The sequence below is a fragment of the Miscanthus floridulus genome, chromosome 8 (assembly GCF_019320115.1).
Source record: "Miscanthus floridulus cultivar M001 chromosome 8, ASM1932011v1, whole genome shotgun sequence".
NCBI lineage: Eukaryota > Viridiplantae > Streptophyta > Magnoliopsida > Poales > Poaceae > Miscanthus > Miscanthus floridulus.
The window spans coordinates 92,711,931-92,731,859 of NC_089587.1; the positions used below are offsets into that span (position 1 = coordinate 92,711,931).

The 19,929-nt window shown below is 43.2% G+C and overlaps 1 protein-coding gene and 1 long non-coding RNA gene across 7 annotated transcripts; one reads left to right on the top strand and one right to left on the bottom strand.

Annotated features, from left to right (window-relative positions):
* Window positions 1-679: 679 nt before the first annotated feature.
* LOC136476989 (uncharacterized) lies at window positions 680-7,947 on the bottom strand. 2 transcript variants are annotated; one of them, XM_066474982.1, is made up of 17 exons: window positions 7,584-7,947; window positions 7,423-7,476; window positions 7,050-7,283; window positions 6,451-6,549; window positions 6,305-6,360; window positions 5,658-5,769; window positions 4,717-4,887; window positions 4,379-4,615; window positions 3,556-3,759; window positions 3,264-3,470; window positions 3,034-3,168; window positions 2,668-2,952; window positions 2,492-2,590; window positions 2,159-2,413; window positions 1,989-2,080; window positions 1,857-1,905; window positions 680-975 (listed from the first exon to the last, which is right to left on the bottom strand). In XM_066474982.1, exons 1-16 carry the CDS (start codon window positions 7,653-7,655, stop codon window positions 1,872-1,874), a joined length of 2,346 nt encoding a protein of 781 aa, XP_066331079.1. In that variant the 5' UTR covers window positions 7,656-7,947; the 3' UTR covers window positions 680-975; window positions 1,857-1,871. The 2 variants fall into 2 exon arrangements, with proteins under 2 accessions (XP_066331079.1, XP_066331078.1); XM_066474981.1 differs by having other exon boundaries at window positions 1,989-2,413; window positions 7,584-7,945.
* Window positions 7,948-12,194: 4,247 nt separating this feature from the next.
* On the top strand, window positions 12,195-19,716 carry LOC136476990 (uncharacterized). Of its 5 annotated transcripts, none has more exons than XR_010763800.1 (9): window positions 12,195-12,583; window positions 13,378-15,723; window positions 17,307-17,566; window positions 17,680-17,871; window positions 17,982-18,013; window positions 18,114-18,254; window positions 18,343-18,488; window positions 18,975-19,028; window positions 19,214-19,716. It is a non-coding gene; the product is annotated as an uncharacterized lncRNA (long non-coding RNA). The 5 variants fall into 5 exon arrangements; XR_010763798.1 differs by having other exon boundaries at window positions 17,307-17,387; window positions 17,453-17,566; window positions 17,982-18,254; XR_010763797.1 differs by having other exon boundaries at window positions 17,982-18,254.
* The last annotated feature ends 213 nt before the right edge of the window (window positions 19,717-19,929 follow it).

The following is a 19,929-nucleotide window of genomic DNA, read 5'->3' on the forward strand; positions in this document are numbered from 1 at the left end:
CCAGCTTCTCTGACGTCGCTATTGTTTATATAGCACTGTTCATATGACCTCTTTTTCTCCCTCTCTCCTATAGTCGGTGGAGCCTTTTTTTTTTCTCTCCCCCTGCTCCGACTACAGTTCCGCTATAATGCAGGAGCCGACATAGACAGGAGCTCTACCAAAAGGGCTTAGCCAACAGGAAAAGAATAGGCCAGTTCACATGAGGCCAGCTGTGCAATGGAGAGCGCTTAGGTGGGAGAGCACAAGCAAAGATCCGACATCCGAGCAAGAATGGGAGGGAAAACGAGCGAGGCCGAGGGAAAATTTTAAATAACTCCTACATTAGAAAAAATTTTAAATGGCTCCTCATAAAGCCACTTATGCTGATTTGTATGGCTAATTTATTAAAAAAGAAAAATACTATATCATAGCTTATAAACCGACTTATAATGACAGTCGAACACTCCCTGAGTAGATCAGTGGGTTTTGTCTCAACGCCCATAATTAGGTACTCAAGGCTCCTGTTGTTGCACTTACCGTATGTTCAGGTGACGCTTAGGGCCGTATGTCCAGCTCGACCATACAGCCTGGTTATTCTCAGCCATGTGTGAAAAACGTCAATGCTGATACCAAACTTTGGACTGACCATGCCACAGCTCGTGAGCCCAACATGTTAGTACATTTCCCAGTGACATCACGGTGACGGACATTCGCTGTAACATTCACATCATTCCAAGTGCACGACAATACAAGCACACATGAGCTATGTAATCGCAAAACTTCAGCAGGCTTCTGATTCTTGGGCTAGGGATATCAGTACAGCTTTGCCAAAACAAGAGGCCCCCATACAGGCGCTGTGAAGAGCAATGGTGCAAAAGAAAATAAATCTAGCATAATTTTAATCTAGGTCATCTTCAGCATCGACCATTTCGAAGCCAAAACATTGCCACTTGTATGGTGTCCATCCGTGTCACCACCCTCAAAAACCAATTGCATCTACAAGCAAAATAGTGATGTAACTCAGCTTGATGCAGGCTTGAGTGGTAGTATACATCTACTGTACCAGCAGTATCTTTGATGAAGATGCAAGACCAGTTGATATTGCAAAATGCAAACATCTATCAGCTAATCCCTCCATTCCAAGTTATTCTGGCTTTTCTAGATACATAGCTTTTGCTATGCGCCTAGATATACATTATGTCTAGATACATACTACTATGTATATAGAAAAGCCAAAACGACTTACAGTTTGGAATGGAGTATGACAAACATGATAATACGATTAGGCAAGGCCAGTAAGATGTTGCAAATATGCAAACTATTTTTAGCCTTCATGCAAGACATTTTGTAATATGATATAGCAAAGCAAGTAAGACAGACTGGCCTAGAAAAATTGCAAAGATTTTTTTTTTTAAATGGTGTAGAACCAAGTACTCCGTCCCAAATGATAAGGCGCAATTTGACTTGGCAATCTTCAAGATCACACTTTGACCACTAATCTCTTGTATTATGTAATTTATGTCAATAAAATAAAATTTTGATCATTAGAAAGTATTTCTAAATACAAATCCACTGTAATCACTTTAGTAGTATAAACTTGTCATATGATTAGACTAATTGTTGGTCAAAGATAACAAAGTTAGATGAAATAGTGCTAGTGCATGCCTTATATTTCAGGACAGGCCGAGAGAGGGAGTATTCCAAAACACCAACTACATAATACTGTAATGTGATACTACCATAAGCTAACTCAAAGTCTTCGATAAGTTAAGGCCATCAAATCAGTCAAAAAAAAATGAAGCAGGTTAATTTGGAAAGTCAAAGTGCAAACATCATGCAGGGTATAGAAGGCCATCAAAAGAATATGGTCCATGTACCCAGTGAAAGCTACTTCATCTTCTGGAAAGGTATGCCGCCCCAGTTGACCTGGAATATAAAAGATTTGCACTGCTGTCAGCATCCTAAAAACATGTGTCAGCATTGACAACACATGAGGAATGGAAACATACCTCCCCTGTTGTTTTCCTGCATAACCATGTCTGATATTATTTGCACCTTTGTCGTGTCTTGCACCATTGGCAGCAGCTGTGAGCATAGATGGCTGCCCAGTTCGAACTTCATCTAAGAAGCCATTATCTTGGGTGTTTCTTACTTTGCCTGAAATTGTTACGTCACTAACCCCCTGAATGATGTTAAATTGATCTGTGTAGCCATTTCCAGAGGGAATTGCATTTGATGATCTGGAATCAACTGCAGGCCCCCTCTTTTGCCGAGTGTTTTGTGCCACAGGAGTAACGGCAACAGAAGGCAGTAAGGATGAGTAAGGGGCAGAAGATGCTGTAGCAGCAGCTATTTTTGCAGCAGCTGTAGTAGCAGAAATGATCTGTTGTGCTCCTTCACGAAGGTGAATGAAGTCTCCCTCAATCACAAACAGCTGCATGGCAATTAGCTTGTCAGCAACACAAACGATCTAGTATCTACAGATTGACTAAATTGCTAAGTTCAAGTAAACCTCTGGATGACTAGCCACAAAATCATCAAGCTTCCCATATTGCTTCTTATAGTCATGCCAGTGAAGAGGAGCCAACATTTTCCCAAGCCTATTTGGCAGCTGAGAGAAAAATTGCACATGAATCAGAACTTATTCTCTACCATATAGCATCTTAACGTGGATGAAAAATAACTCACAGTTGAACTAATCCTGATTCCACCCTCAGGTCCAGCAGGAACTGCACGTACAATGAAAGTCAATAGAGATCTCTCATCTAGGTGAGCAGGTTCCTTTGGTACACGAGGTAATTGTGAACCAAAACCACTGGCAACTGATTTCATTGTATCAACCTGATTTACAGCATTAGGATTCTCTGTTGCACTGTTTTTCAAGTGAATCTGGGTAGTTGACGGAGGAAAGTTCGAAGGTTTATGCTGTCTAGATACAGGCTCAGGCTGCTTGTCAGATGCAGCTCTTTCATCCTGGTTTTAAAAAGAGCGAACAAAATGTGAGACACTCACATAGAACGAAAAACTGTACAAGAGACACAGTGCCATAGAAACCTTTGATTCAGTATTCTGCTCTTGATGCTCAACTCTTCCAATATGGCTGTTCATATTTGACGATGAATCCTGTTCTTTTAAGGCTTTTTGCTGCTCATCATAAGCTACAAGTTCAGCTACATTCGTTTCAACAACCTGTGTTTTTTAAAAACAAAAAAGTAACAGGGAATAACCATAAGTTCGTGAATTGATTCCAAGTTACAGAAAAAACAAATATAAAATGGACTAACTGTTAGTTCATGAGTTGATTCGGTAGGTGCACTTGCAGGGCTCTGCTGTTGTTTCCCATGAGCATTATGATGGTCTGGATGGATACCCTGGCTTGGCTTTGAGGACAGATCATCAGTATTAATAGAGCCTTGTTGTAATGCAGTCTGGTCTGATTGGGATGTCTGATAGTTTGTTTCAGCTTGCGGTTGTGAGACATTTTGTACTTCCTAAACAAGAACAGATTAATTCCAAACTTAGAATGGGCACTGCATGTTATAATGTGTGAAGTACTTCATCAAGAAAGTAATTTACCTGCTGATTTGGCCAATGTGAGTTTGGTTGAATCATAGACTGCGACTGAAAACTGCCAAACTGAGGAACGGCAGAGTTGGGTGATGCTAAAGGTTGAGGAATGCCTTGAGGATGAATCATAAAAGAATGCATCGCAGCAATATGCGCAGCCGGACCACCTATTCCCAGTAGAGATGGAACAGGTACAGCTGAGGCATTATTGCCCTGAAAAAAAAAATTGTTACACATCTCGTAAGTATGTTCTACCAAATGGTATGTTATTGTCATAAAATGCATAAGTTGCTGCAAAACTAGTAATTGAAACATGAAGATTTAGAAAGCAGGTAAAGCAAAAGTAAGGACAGAAGGTACTGAAATAGCCATGGAGGAACTGCAATAATAAAACAAAAAAAGAAGACATCATGATTGCAGCGGACAACGATTAAGTCACCCAAACAACAGTGACAGTATTCAATTTTCCCCTCCCATTGACAGATAAATAAATTGCTTACTGAAATAACTTACTCCCTCCGTTCCCATATACCAGGCGCTCAAGCTTTTTCTAGTTTGACCACAATAGGAGGCGTGGTGCAGTTTTGAGGGGGGCCAATGTCATTACTACGATGCATTATTAAAAAAAAACTAAGCGACATGCAGTTCCGAGGCATGCTGAACGAGAGAAGATTGGCTGAGTTTTTTTGGAAGTGGAAAAGGCGTGCAGCAGATAGGCCAAGAGACATGCAGGTTTTTTGGCACGGAGTTTACTAGCGCTGAATTAATACGTGTCTTGGTATGTGGAATAGAGGCCCTCACGCCGGGTAAAACTGAATGGAGGGAGTAATACCTTAACAGAGACATCCACACTTCCATTATTTTTCAACAATTGCTGGTTCGCATCTGCAGTTGCGCTACCATTTGAAGCCACGCTGTTTGCTATGCTTTGAACATGTGATGATTCAGCTGACCCCTCCCGAGAAACTTGCGGACCATCTGTTTGTGCACCAGACCGTTCCCTTGCCTCAGCTAATTCTTGCTGGAGTTGTTGTATTGTATGGAGAAGGCTCCGCTGCATTTCAGCATACTGTGGAAAAACACGAGGAAGTGAAATTCTAGTCTAACAGAAGGGGATATAACAAAAACTAGTGTAATAAAGGAAGCTAATCCAATATTGATTAAATTTACCTGCTGCTGGAAGCTAATCCAATATTGATTAAATTGCTCCATGCGCTCACGTAACTCAACTTGTAGGGATTGAGATTGCAAAGCATCCATTTCTCGAACTTGAGAAACCCAAGCATGGGCTTCCCTCAACTGCTCATCTTTGTAAAGAATGTTGTCTTGAGCAGCCCTATGCTGGAAACAATAATGTGGCTATCCATAAGCAGCTGAATTTAGAATGCTAACAACACTTCGATCATCATTAATTTAAGAAAGAAATCATCCAACAACGCTGAGTATTCAAGAAGAAACTCTCCTATAACCAAATGGCCATGGTTTCAAAGGCAACAAGGCAACCTGGGTACGCCTTATCTCCAACGCGACAAGGAGTAACTAGATCCCCAAGGCAAGCTGGGTTCGTCCAGGCAATGCCTTTGAAACAGAGCAAATGACATTTTCAATACTCAGGGATCAGTACAGAAAACTAAAACAAACAGTGCCATAGGCCACAGCCTAAGATCCTTTTTTTCTCGAATATGCTGGAGAGCTGTAAACCATTACATTAAGAACACAAGGTTACAACACACACAAAAAAAACACAGGCTAACACTCGCCCACAGCTTGATTTTCACTTGTGGCAAGAGAGCAAATATAACAACATAATTTAGAGATGTGCAACCAGAATGGGCCTGGAAATGCTGCATATTGTATGTAACTCGGCACATATTATCAGGATATTACTGAACGAGTGAACGGTGCATCCATTTCAGGCAGCTAGCATGCCAGTGATTTGAAAATTGAAAGGTATGCAAACTACTGCCAGAGAGATCAAGCAAACCAGGACAGTACACTTATCAGAGAGAGTGTCCAGTTTGAGGAAAAATGCTAATGTAGTGACAGTGTAAGCATAGAGACATGACATGTACTATATAAAAAGTGGAACAGAAATAACTAGCAAAGAATACCTGTTCCTCTAATGCAAGGAACTGGCTTTCTTTTTCCCGCAGATGTTCTTGGAGCTCATGAATTTGTTTAAGATGTTGGGCCCTTTCAGCTTCAGAGTTGTCACGTTCCCTTCTGCAGGAAATTAGAAACACTCAGCATACATTTTAATTGCAACAATGTTATGGATGTTGATCTAGATGGCCCTAACCCAAGCAGCCTGACATCAGCCAGCCGATAAGCAGCAGCCGGACCATAAGGGCAGGGATAGGAGAAGTGGAATGGAATAATAGATCTATTTCTTCTTGCTTGATTAGATGGATATATCTCCTCCCCTCTCTCCCTTGTATAGAGAGGTTTACTTGACCCCTAAGCAAGATACCTCTAATTAACCCTAACACTAATGGGCACACTGCCGAAAGGAGCCCAATAGGCCCAGCCATGACAAACAAGCTGCTGATAGTGAATAGCTACGAGTAAGTAAATCAACAGTTTCCTCATTGTGCACAATTCCGTGAGCCCGTCAGAGCAACTTAACAAGTCCACAGCACATACGTCCCCGGAAACTTGAATGTCAAATAGAATTTTAAAGATTTGACTCCATGAAAAACTATTCCAAGTAGTGAAATCTGGTACCATACCAATTACTTGCAGAAGTTACGTATAGTACCTGACAGTTGCCAGCTCTTTGGTCTGTTCTCTAATAAGATCTTGATTTGCCCACACCTGATTAAAAAAAGAAACAAAAAAGATGACAGACATTTTTCATTTCCTCTTACCACGAAGATTGCAAAACATAAAATTAAGAACACTAACCGTTTGATGATCGATCTTCAGAGCATTTAGTTCTCTATCCTTGTCATTGAGTTTCATTTCTAGTTCAAGAATGTACTGCTCCCGCTCATGCAGTTGCTCCTGTTCAATCCAAACATCAAAATTATTTTCAAATAAGGACCAGACAATCCCAGGGTAATTGGATGAACTGAACTAAGCAATGTAAGCAGCAAGAACATGAAATCAGAACAATAATAGTAGAGAGGTTTTATAGAAGCTACCCTGTGTCTTATCATTATACAGACAAAAAAGAACTGAGAACAATGCATCATTTAAGTGTGCTGAGCATTAACCGCTAATCAAATTATTTGTCCATCAGCATACATGTTACAAAGCACAAGGATGCCAACAGAGCTACAGTCTCCACCAGCATGACATGGGTTCAGCCGTTTCAATGTCAAAACTACAATTCAACCAGTGAAAGGTGCTTGGCCATCCAGCCCCTTCAGAAAAGTCAAAATATGGAAAACCAACAGTACTACTAGCCAAGTCATCTCCAACTACTGGCAAGTGAAGCACACTCTTATTTGAGCTAGGTACTGGTAGTAGAGAAACACTGAGTTCAAAGCAGAAGGAACAACCTTGATCTTTGCCACAGCTGCGGCATGCTCCTTGGCAGCAGCCTGGAAGCTTTGTTGTGCCTCGATGATCTGCGGGTGCGCGATGGCCTGCGCACGCAGCACAATCTCGACCTGCTGCAGCTCCTCCCGCTGCCGCGAGAGGCTCTGCAGGCGCTGCTGGAGGATGTCCTCGCTGAGCCCTCCACTCCCATCAATGGTGATGGCGCAGAAGTCCTCCAGTCCACCTGCCCCTTCCTGCACGCACAGCGCCGAAAGCGATCATCCCCAACGCGCCCACGGGGGGAACCAACCCGCAGCAAGAGATGCTGAAGAGAGAGAAAAAAAGGCTGCATTTTGCGCGTCGCGAGAGCAAGCAGGCAAGGGACGCACGCACCTCGTAGATAGCTCGGTCCTCCTGCTGCCCCAGCTTCCCGTGCTCCGCTGCATCCTGAACACGAAGCAACAGCAGGGAGTGAGTTGGGTAGTGGGTACGGACGGTGGTGGTGGGAGGAGTGAGGGTTTTGTGCTGTCGGGGGAGCGTCGACGCGGGCCTACCTCGGCGCCATTGGAGCGGAGCGAGGAGTCGGGGACGGCGCGCCACTCCTTGCGCGCCCCCGCGGGCTCCATCTGCGGCGGGGCGGCCCTCCCTCCCTCTCCCGCTTCCCTGCGGAATCGGGATCTGGAGGCGGCGGCTAGGGTTTTGGCTCGCGGCGCCGCGGGCCGCCGACGGGGGCAGCGCGGGCACGACAGCGCACGGGCGAACACCGGCGGAGATACGGCTGGTCTAGGGTTTACGAGCAGCGAGAAGAGCGGCGATCGGGGGAAGACGGGAATTTGGGTGGGGATTTCTGCGGCAGTGGCGTGCGATTGTGGGAAGGAGAGGGGAGGAAGGAGGCGAGACTGAACCGGGGATAGTGGATGTGCGCGTGCGTCGTTTTGGGCGATGGGCGATGGGCGACGGCCGCCGCGGCGGGGGCCTTCTTGGGTTGCCAGCCTCAGGTGAGTTTCGCGGCCCATCCGCAGGGGCTACTAGTCGATCTTCTCCATTAGCTTGAACGATCGGCCCACACGCCCAAACTAATAACTACATGAATTTTGCAGGCCCGCTTGGATCCTTGGAATTAAATTCATTTTAGTAATCCTAATTTAGACATATGTTAATTAAGCTAGAATGGTTTATATGGATTATATATTTGTATATTATTATTGGTTATACGAGAGATGGTTATGTGTTGCATTTCTACCGTAGGGGAGAGAGTTGAAGAGCGTGTTATAAGTTGCAAAGTAGATACATAGAATGATGATCTATAGAATAAATTTCCATCTCCCACCCTATGAATTTGATATAGGCTTATATGTGAACTTTGAAAAGTGGTGGAATGTCAAATTCTAAGCCAAGTAGCCTAATTTATTAAATAGATTTCAATTCCTCTAAACGAAAGGATCCAAACACCCCCGGGAAAAAGTCCTTTTACACCTTCAACTATTATTTGTCATATCAAAGTTTGATTTTCCTCTCTTACCTATAAAAAGGATGTTGCTCGCTCTTATAATCTTTAATTAAAGCGTTGTTTTTTCTTCATCATCAACGGTTTAACTAACGGTTGTAGCATGTGTGGCGCCACATCCTCCGTCTTACATGATGTTATGCCATACATGAGGGGATTAGTCGTACTAGGTTGATAGTTAGGGGTAAATCAGACTATGATTATTTTAAAATTTTGATACTCCATCCGTTCCAAATTATAAGACATTTTTGTTTTTCTAGATACGTAATTTTTGTTATGCACTTATATATACAATTATGTCTAGATACATAATAAAAGCAATGTATCTAAAAAAGCCAAAACGTCTTATAATTTAGAACAAAGAGAGTACTTTTAAAAAAATGTGTATTTACAAACTCTAAAATCTAGTTTGATCTTAGAAAGCTTCGAAAAATATGAAACCAATTTTATAATTTTTTTTAAATTATGTTGTTTACTCGCTAGTAGATGTTGTCATTGTATATTAATGCCTGTGTCCACAAACAAATGTAATTCTAGACGTATTCTTGGTTGACCAAATATATAAGTAAAAATATTAGTGTTTACGAAACAAATAAGTATAGTATAAAAATATATCTCACGACAAATATAATGATATCAATGTTTTTTACTTATAATTACTCAATATACTTTTAAACTACTACTATGCTATAATTGCATTTTTGGATGGAGGGAGTATAATTAGTTCATGCTTTATGACCCAAATTATGTAGAAATTCAAGTGATTTTGACGTGTCATGTAACCACATCTTACTTGATCATACTTAGTATCAACGCAAGTGTCACTTCATATAGTCAACACTAACATGGTCATAGATAGGATCAAGCGAAGTAACAACTGCATAATACATGTGTGCGAGGTTGTCTCGTCGCTTAAAGAAAATTGAGGATGATTTAAGACAAGTTGGGAGGTGAGATGTTATGTGGACTAGAGGGTGAAGATGAGTGCATGATTTACTGTTACACTTGCACAATGCAGCTAAACTGATAGGGTCACCAGATAGATTCCTCCTTTTTTTTCTTTTCATTAACTTATTATTGTTGACCATGGCTTTTATGGTGCACATATCTTATGATGTACAGACTTTTGGACTTATTATTGTGATAGTTAGCTTTGTCTACGGTCAAGGGTGTTTGTGGATTGAAGTTTCGCCAACTTTGCTGCTACAAGAACACTGATGCTTATTTTGATTTAGCCTAGAGAGCATGTATCCAAACTATAGTATCAATTATATTTATTTAGTATGATGCTTGTATGGGTTTATAATCAGTTGAAAAATGGATGCACGTGGTCGCTAAGATATCCTACAGGACTTTCACAAGGGGTAGCAAAGGGGTCAAAATTTCAGTTTAGAAATTCTAACATGTTTCATTTGAATTCTATTTAAATTCCATGAACATGCGCGTGAGCATCATGGTGACGCCACATGCTACCGCGGATGCAAACTCAAAGACCGTTCGTGTTTGCCTCCTACAAGCTACAACTGTCGTCGCACCTCCAACCCTAAGTCCCAGAAATTAATCATCAACTAGGCCTCAGTTGGTTGCCATCGCGTTGTCTTCGCTTATATTACCTCCGTCCCTAAAAAAGAGTCGCTATGGGAATCATGCTGGTCAAACTTTCTCAACTTTATTTGACTTGGGCCTTGTTTAGATCGAAAGTTTTTTCAACCTGATGAATAGTACCACTTTCGTTTTATTTGGCAAATATTGTCCAATCGTGGACCAACTAGGCTCAAAAGATTCATCTCGTGATTTTTAACTAAACTGTGTAATTAGTTATTTTTTTTATCTATATTTAATACTCCATGCAAGCGTCCAAAAATTGATGTGATGGAGAGAGAGTGAAAAAACTTGGAATTTTGATGTAAACTAAACAAGGCCTTGGTTCATAGAAAATGTGTGCAACATTTATATCTCCAAAAATGTTTATTATAAAAATATATTCAATGATCGACCTAATGATACTAATTATGTAACATAAATATTAATATTTTATTAAATATATTTGGTCAAAGTTAAAAGCATGTTGACTTTTTAAAAAGCGAGAATGACTCTTTTTTATGGACGGGGGTACTTTATTGTCATAATTTTTATTGACACATTGGTTCATATGTCATAGTCACAGGCAATGTAACTTTGGCCGTATGGTTTGACTCAATCTAAATAAATCCTGTAATTGACCCAAATTTAACTATGGTCTGATTATAGACAAATTTTGGCTTGGTATACAATTCGACACGAACCAACCGTACCCGTGACTAGGGAGAAATGGAATGCAAATCTGCAATCCGTCGGCCCACGCGTCTGTTTGATCGTGCCAGGGCTAGTTTACGTTATACAGTCCACAAAAGCCTATAGTGGGCGTGGGCCGAAAAGCTGCAGCAAATGAATATACGAGCTGGCCAAGACCTATGATATATGAGCTTTTTTATAGCCCTAGAAAAAAACATCTTTATTATATGGTCTATTTTTTTTAACCGAAACGAAATTTTCTAGCTTTCTGTTGCAGTACTCAGTTAGGGCTTGTTTGGCATGGCTCCACTCTTAAACTCCAGTAACTTCATAAAAAAATCCAGCAAAATACCCCAACTCCGAAACTCTATGGAGCTGCCGACTCCATGGAAGTGTAGTACAAATAGAGGTGAAGTTTTGGAGCACCTCTTTTGCAGCTCCAAAACCACTCAATATGAACCTCCTTGTGGAGTTGATGGGAAATTACCCACCACTGCCACTGATTACACAGAAAAACGGTTCGATTCTATTTCTCCCGAGCCCCCCGCGCAGTGACTCCCTCCCTCCCGCGCCGTCGTCTTCCTCCCCTGCCGCCATGGGTGGCCACCGAGCTCCTCTGCGACCGAGCCCTCCCCCTCGCCTCACCTTACAAAAGCACGCCTGAGCTCCACAGTAGCATGCCGCCGCCGCCTCTGCCCTCTCTGAGCCCTCTACCTCTCTCCAGCGCTCCAATCACCACCACGGCCGCCATGGCCGAGCGAACGACCGAGCTCTCGATCTCCTCACCAGAGCTCTCCCCCACCCCGATTTTCTTCTCTGTGGGTTCTCAGAGACACCATGAGGTCTACTATTTCGAGCAGCTCCCGGAGGTGTCCTCCCGCACGAGATCCACCGCCAGGCGGCGGCGCGGGTGATCGTCACCGAGGCCTGCGCGTCGAGAAGGTGCGCGCCTTCGCCGCTGAGCGCGGCGTGCCCGCGGTCGCCGTCGACAGCGAGTTGGAGGGCTGCCTCCGGCTTCGGGACCTCATGGACGCCGTCGAGCCACTGACAGAGACGAAACGGAGAGGAAAAGAGTAGAGGAAAAAAAGAAAATAGATTAGTCATTGACAGTGGGACCCACATAAGCAGAGCAAGAATGACAATCTACTCTCAAACTCCTCATTTTTTTTTTTTTGGAGCTAGGGACATCCTCATAGTCAAACACCTCCATCACACAGTTCCAACTCCACCCAAAGCTGGCTCCACCTGGAGTTCTGAAGTGGAGCAGCTCCACCCAAAGTTGGAGCCATGCCAAACGGGGCCTTAGTCTCCCCACTGATAGCTACGCGAAATGTCTACATTGCCCTTCTGCTATGCCCTGCTTCTACCGCATCCGACCGGGAAAAACAGAGCACGACCGAGCGCTGCTTTGACCGAGCGGGGGAAAAAGGCCCTATGGAGGAGGGCGCCGCCGCTGCCGGCTAGGGGCCGCAGCCGGCGTGTCTGCCGCCGGATCCGCGAATCCACGACTGGACGGCCCCCCTGCCATCCTCGGCCGGCGTCCTTCGCGAGGGGGAGGCGCCGCCGCCCGCCTGGTCCAACGCGCGCGACCGGGGTTGGTCCGGCGCGGCCAGCCCGGCGCGGCAACAGGCGGCCCCTCCCGCGCCCATCCCGCCCTTTGCAGCGGCCATCGCGGCCTTTCCAGCGGCGCGGAGGAGGAGCCCGGCGCGGCCGACCTTTCCAGCGACACGGAGGGGCAGCCCGGCGCGAATGACGCCTCCAGCTGCTCGCGTTGTAAGGTTCTCCATTCATTATGTAAAAAGCAGTGCACATCAAATAGAAGCTCGTAGATTTACAGTTCTGTACGATTCACAGTTCACCTGATATCTTGATGTAGATGATTTTCTAAAATTTGCATCGGGCCATTACGAAACTATGTTTGAGGAGTTAGTACGGCATGTCTGTGACCATGTTGTTCTAGACAAGTTTATCTATTTCTCAGAAAACTGCATGACGGACAACTGTTGCCTATTATTTCAGAAAAAATGCATGCCGTTGCAGTTCTGAAAATGCTGCTGACAATTGAGTGTGCAGGAGTGCTTACCAGTGTTTGTAAAACTCTAGCATGGTGAATTTTACTTGCTGTTTTCTTTTCAGTAATATTCCTGTTAGTTAGCTAAGAATTTTACCATGTCTGTTGCTGCCATGAAGTGTTACTTGCTATTTTACCTTTCCAGACAATAAAGTTATGTTACTTAGCATGGTGAATTTTACATGGTCCTATTTCTTGCAGTTATGGCTACCTAGATAAAATGTGAAACTATTTTCTCTCAAATGAACTTGATTTCAGAACTGTAGCTATTGTTCTCTGAACCTGATTTTAGACCTATTTCGGCTGTTGTTATGTGAACTTGATTTCAGAGAAAATGTGAACTCTTGTTCTGTGATCTAAAATGTGAACTTGATTTCACAAATCTAAGTATCTAAAAGTGCTGTTGTTCTATGATGTTGCCCAGCAACTACTGTTCTGTCTTTTACCTCATAGGATGCCGTTATCAAAATGCTATATGAAATTTTCCTTCATATAGGATAATGCTATGTTGCGTTGGATTTACGGTCATACAAGAAGGGATCGAGTTCGGAACGATGATATACGTGATAGATTAGGGGTAGCACCAATTGAAGAGAAGCTTGTCCAACATCGGTTGAGATGGTTTGGACATGTCCAACGGAGACCTCCAGAGGCACCGGTGCGTAGTGGAATCCTAGGCCAGAATAGTAACGTGAAGAGAGGCAGAGGAAGACCGAAGTTGATTTGGGTAGAGGCAATAAAAGGAGACTTGAAAGGATGGAATATACCCAAAGACTTAGCCTTAGATAGGAGTGCTTGGAAGACAGCTATTCACGTGCCTGGACCTTGATTGCTTCTGCTGGGTTTCAACTCTAGCCTACCCCAACTTGTTTGGGACTTAAAGGCTTTATTGTTGTTGTTGTTGTTGTTGTATAGGACAATGCTATCTGAATGTCACCTCACAGGGAAACCAAGTTGAACACCTGCTGTACCCATCAAGAGGAGGCTAAGGCCTTCCAAAGAAAAAAGGCGAAGGTGCCACTTAGCCCATTGATGAGTACAAGAAGCAAGACAAGACTTCCTAGCAGCCTTGTCATGAGCACGCGAATCAAAAGAAGGCTCAGCCTTTGATTTTTTATATGCATATTGAATTCGCTCATTGTATGTGAGAGCAATGTATGTTTGAAATCGTATTTTTTGTGTGACTTTATTTATGTGAAACTGAAACTATGGTGAATTTGTGAACAATTTATGTGTCAACCTATGGTTAATTGCAATGCGTTTGTGCAATTTTTATGCATTTGATAAGCTCATTTTATTACAATATATTTGTGTACTTGATTATGTGTCTTATTATGTATTGTTATGTGTGAACTTATTTGAATAATATTACTCCAAATGTATAACTGACAAATAAAACTCTGTATTTTGTTTTTTTTCTGTCAGGGGTAAAATGATCATTTTAACCTTGACTTAACACCGTAAGTAGCAAAAACGGACGGAATGCCATAGAAGGAAGGGAATTTCGTTTTGAGGGTATCTAGCTGACGTGCGGGTGTTTTTGTTAGGGCCAAACAACCGGGTGTTTTGTTGGGGGCAAACCGGGTGTTCAACACGGCCAAAACAACCGCCTAAAATGCAATACAAAATCGAGTGTTTCACGAGTATCAAACACACGAATTTCTATACATTGGATCACAAGCTGACTGTAGATTTGTTGTCCTGTTTCGTTGGATCACAAGCTAATCTGCACCAACCTATAACTTACGTGCGATCAGCGCCACACTCAGTTTCTATTTTGATGCATACATAACTTAAATATGTGGCAAAGTTATACATATAACTTATACATATAACTTATTATGTGACAAAGTTAGATAGCATGCATGTAAAAGGTTAGATTTATAAGTTAGATGAGCAAAATTATACGTACAAGTTAACATCGAGAACTTATATTATAGTAACTTGTTTATATAACTTATAAGTTAAATAAATTTATATGTACAAGTCAACATCGATAATTTATATTATAATAACTTGTTCAAGTCAATATTAATAGCTTATATAACAATAACTTGTTTGTATAACTTATAAGTTTGATCAATAAACTTTATAGGTATAAGTCAACATTGATAATTTATATTATAATAATTTGTATAATTTAGATATATAACTTGATGAATAACTAGATGTAAAATTAGAAGTATAAGTTATATTAAGAACTTAGATGCACAAGTTAATATAGTAACATATTAGCATAAATATGAAACTATATATGAAAATAATTATGTATAAATATGTGACAAAAAAAGAGAAAAATGTTAGAAAGAAAAAAAAAGAAAAAAAAAGTCTGTTCATATGTAGCCATGCCACGGGGCGAATATGACCCGCCACGGTAAAACAAGGGAGCAGGCCTCACATCCGACATACAGGAAACATAGAAAATATAGGATTGGAAGGCTGAGAAATTGTACGATAAGGACGAATAAAACAACCGGTTGATCTCCTTCCGACTCGGTCCAACGACTGAGTCGGGGCCTTAATCCGCGCCCTGATCGGGGGCGTCCAACCGTTCCATGGTTGGTGGCCCCCGTCGCGCAGCGCAATATAAAGGAGGTGGGAGGCCGGGGCCTGTGTCACGAGGTTCACCTGAGCCGCCGTTCTCCCACCTACAGTCCTAACCCTAATCCGATCTAAGAGGGAGGCGTTGAAGCGACGGGAAGCTCCACTGACGTCTTCACCGCCGCCTCTGCGCCACCACTACACTACGACCGACCTCAACGCCGTGACCACGACTCCACCGACCCAGACCGCATCACCTTCGCCATGGCTACGTCGAGCTCTTCCTCCAAGCCCGCGGATGGTTGGTTACATCTCATCTTCCTTCCTCTCTCTCTCTCTCTCTAGATCATGTTCTAGAAAGTTTTCATCCCGTATGTAAGGTTGTACCCGCTAGATCTATGTCTAGGTGATGCACTAAGTCTATCAGAAATCTCACCGGCGCAGTGAAGTTCATTCCCAAAGGTCTGGTAGAGACACAGCATCGAACACCTGGTGTGTGAGGTGGCGAGGAGCTCAGTGGGGAAGCTCTGCAATTGCAGCTCAGCCTGCGCGAACGGCTTTTGCTCGCCGTCGGCACGGAACTTGGCCACCTTAATGCCAGACCCTACCAGCTTCTCGGCCAGCTCCACGTAGGACGCCTCCATGGCCTGGCAGAAGCGTCACTAGGGCGTGTACAGCACCACGAGCCACGGCTCGGCGTAGTTCGCCAGGCGCAGCAGGTTCTCGATCCCGCGCGCGGGTGAGGAACACGACAGCGGGGCTCTCGAAGATGTCCGGGGTGCCCACCAACAGCCGTGAGACCGCTAGGACGGAGTCGCCATGGAAGGAGTTGTCGGAGTTGTAGCCGACGCCGGTGCTGTCGTCAGGGTCGGCGACAGGGACAACGAGGGAGATGTTTTGAGCCGCCAGAATAGGGTCGCCCGTGTTGCGACCCAACATCGAACAGTTGGTGCGTGTAGCCGGTGGGTGTTTCGGGGTGGCGATGTCGACGGCAAGGATAGCTTCCTGGAGGGTCGTGGGGTTTGACGAAGGTGTGGGAGGAGCTGAGGAGGGCGTCGCCGCCCTGCTGGAGCTTGCGGCAACGAGGGTGGTGACCTCGTGCTCGCGGTCCTCGATGCTGACGTCGACGATGGGGGTGGAGGTCGGTCGATGGCACGAGGACGTCGATGGCTTGACGAGGCAGTGCAGCTGATCATTCATCTCCTCCAACCTCGTCTGGATTTCGGCAAGCATCTCCTCCGTCGTCATGGCGGTGTGATTACTGGATCGAACTGGCTCCGATACCATTTCTTACCGACCTCAACCAAATCCAACGCGCAGATCAAATATAGTAGCACAAATCGACTCTCTAGAAGACTTTAGAAGGTTCTAGACACAAGAATTGAAGGAAAAAGGAGAAAAGGTAGAGGATCTCTAGCCACAGCTAGCCTCCAGCCACAGCCCGCTGTTCTTCGAGTTCTGGTCCTTCGACACCCCCTTTTTCCCTTGCTTGTGTATATGAATGTTGCTGCATCTCCTATGCTTGCTTGATGGGCCAAGACAAGTCCAGTGCTGCAGCCCATTAGCCGGTCCAGCCTATAGCCCATGAGGTCCCAGCTTGTGCTTGTGAGTAGACCGGTCCATTAACCTGTGCTTTAGAAAACTCGACAAGTAAGGGATTTTTTTAACTCCGGCAGACGAACGAGCGCAACCGTGGGGCTCTAACCCTGCACGCGAGACATCCTGACCAACCGTTACGAGGAGCCGTTGGTAGCTTGTTTGTAGTACGTGTGTAAGTATGGACGATCGACACATGAACACACGATGCCTGCCTGCAGCCAGTAGCCTCGACGATCACGTACTGATCGATGAACTTGTGTGTATGTATGTGATACCGACCAACAGTCCAACACCAGGTGGAGGCGAACGTAGGCACCGGCCAGCCAAGCACAACCGTGGCTTCCCCGGCTTCCTCTTGTACTCTTGGTACGTACAAGCTCTTCAATCTCTCTGCATGTTTTCGTGTATGCTGATCAAAGACAGGGCAACAGCTTTAGAGGAGGATACAGAAAGAAATTAAGTATGATGGATTTCATCGGCTTCGTCGCCGGAGTGGTCTCCGCACCAGGGGAGCTTCAGCCTTCTTCCGCTTCATTATAGATCAGGTAATAAATCCCTTTTTATCAGCCGAAGATTGATCACCATGAGTTTTTGTCCGCACCGCACCCTCAGCTCGCGATGAATCTTGTTTGATTTTTATCTATCGATATAACTAAAGGACAATAGAAACGACGATGACATGCGCGATGCCCTAATCTGTACTACAAGTGCTTGCCTGCGTTCTTCATGGTTGGACTGCTGGAGTTGTGCTAATACGGCATCTGGGTGTCGCGCATCCAACCAGTTCGTGCCGACAAACTCGTCAATGCAATACTATACTCATATTCATATGCACATCGCGCAGGCACAGGTACAAATCTTTGTTCTCCCTCAGTTCAGTTCAGGCCCTGTTAGCCTGATACAATTCTTCCAGGACAGTTAATATCTGATGATGACTGAACGAAAAAAAAACTTTTTTAGGGCGTCGCGAGGCGTTCAATATTAATAAGATGGTCAGTTCTGGTTGCAAAGTAAAAATCTTGATAGCAGACTGGTTTGCTATGCTCAGGGGATTTGATGCAATCCTTACTGTTGTCCTTTACATGGTTGAAGTATGGAAATCGCTTGGTGTGAAAACGGAGAAGTTGCAGTTCCTATGGTCCTCTGAATAAATATTCAAGCGGCCAAATGAAATGAATATTGGCCGCTTGTAATGGACATAGCCCAGGAAAGGTCTATCAATAGAATCGTGCGGTATGGTTTTGTGTACCTCTTCTAAAGCTAATTCATTATCATTTTGTCAGTTTTTGATGTGCAAGTACCCATTTTCTTTACTGTGTAGATGTTGTCAGATCATGGGTTGGAGGGAGAAGGATGACTTGACTGCTGCACAGTTCTTGTATCCACTCATGAATTGTGTACATCCCTAACGTTGAAGAGGACATGAAGATGCAAGATGGGAGTTGAGTTGAGGTGTACCACCCGAAGGTAAGCAACATACTGTATTTATCAATATAATCATGTAACTTAAGTGTACCCTAGGAATATGCAGTCGCTAACGCTTCTGTCATATGTATGCACAACATTATAAAAAAGAAGTATGGTTAAGATGCCAAATGTTGGGGATGAATGTGGTTTTGCGCCTAACATTCATGTAATGTCCAATTGTCCATATTTTCTCTGCAGCTGTCAACCTGTCATATCCATGCACACAATAATTCTTACATGTATATATTTTTTAAGTTATCTAGCATAATTAAGATGATCAGTCTGTAATTATAAATTTGGCAACATACATTTTATCCAAAGAAAGTGGCAATAGACTAATTATTGCTTTATTATGGTTCTCTAACTATATGAACGCTCTGTTTTGTTTCTATGTTTATTACTGTAGGAGTGTTGGGTAATTGCAAAATTAATCATCTACATCCATTTATCTCACAGTCTAATTTCCATGTCAACCAATATATGCAGGAAAACAAAGAAGGCCTAGATCTGGAAAGGTAGATCCTCTCTTATCTGTGGCAGGTGATCATTGGAATGGATGTTGCTGGTTCTGAATTCTTTAGTGAGAAGGACAAGAATTATGACCTTAATTTCAAGGGGAATTGCAACTTCTTATCATGATTTTATTTACCTATAGTTATAGCTATTCTTTATATGTTAATCTATAGTATTTCATAATATTAACGTGTACTCACTTTCTTGGCCAGGACAATGATGGTTCAAACAACATTTCAGCTGACAGCCTGAAAGATCTCTACGAGTCCTTTGTTTCTGAGTGCCCTATTCGGTTGGTTTAGTCATTTTACTTTTGATTCTTGGCAAATAAACTTTGAACCCAGTTTTAGCAAACTTGGGTGCCAGACTCTGTGCTCAGTTCACGACGCGGCATACGTGCAAATTAAGTTTTAGAGAGAAATAGGAACAGTGATAGTAGATGTGAATTTAATAAAATGAAAAAAAAACATAAGCAGATAGCAAGCATGCTCCAGTGATGTTCTAGGTAAAAAGGGCATAAGAATGTACCGTGCTCACTTATAATGATATTCTCTCTGCTTAGGGTGGGTAAATTTGATGCAATTAACTGAGTTCACACTGAGAATGAGGCACTGTTAGTAATTTATTTTTAGGATTTTTGTCTGAAGGAGAGGACATGTACTGTAAGCATATTGTTGATTGGGAAACAATCGCTTTGGATATTGTATTTATATGACTCTTTCCACAACAAACATTTTTTATGCCCAATTGCTTTTTATTTGACATGATCTTTACATTATTTACGATATTCTCCCTGTTTAGGGTGGGTGAAATTGATGCAATTAACTGAGTTAATACAAAGTAGTAAGTCACTGTTGATTAATTTATTTTTAAGTTAAATGTTATCTAATGAATTTCAATTTAATCTTTGCGGTGGACTGTTAATCCA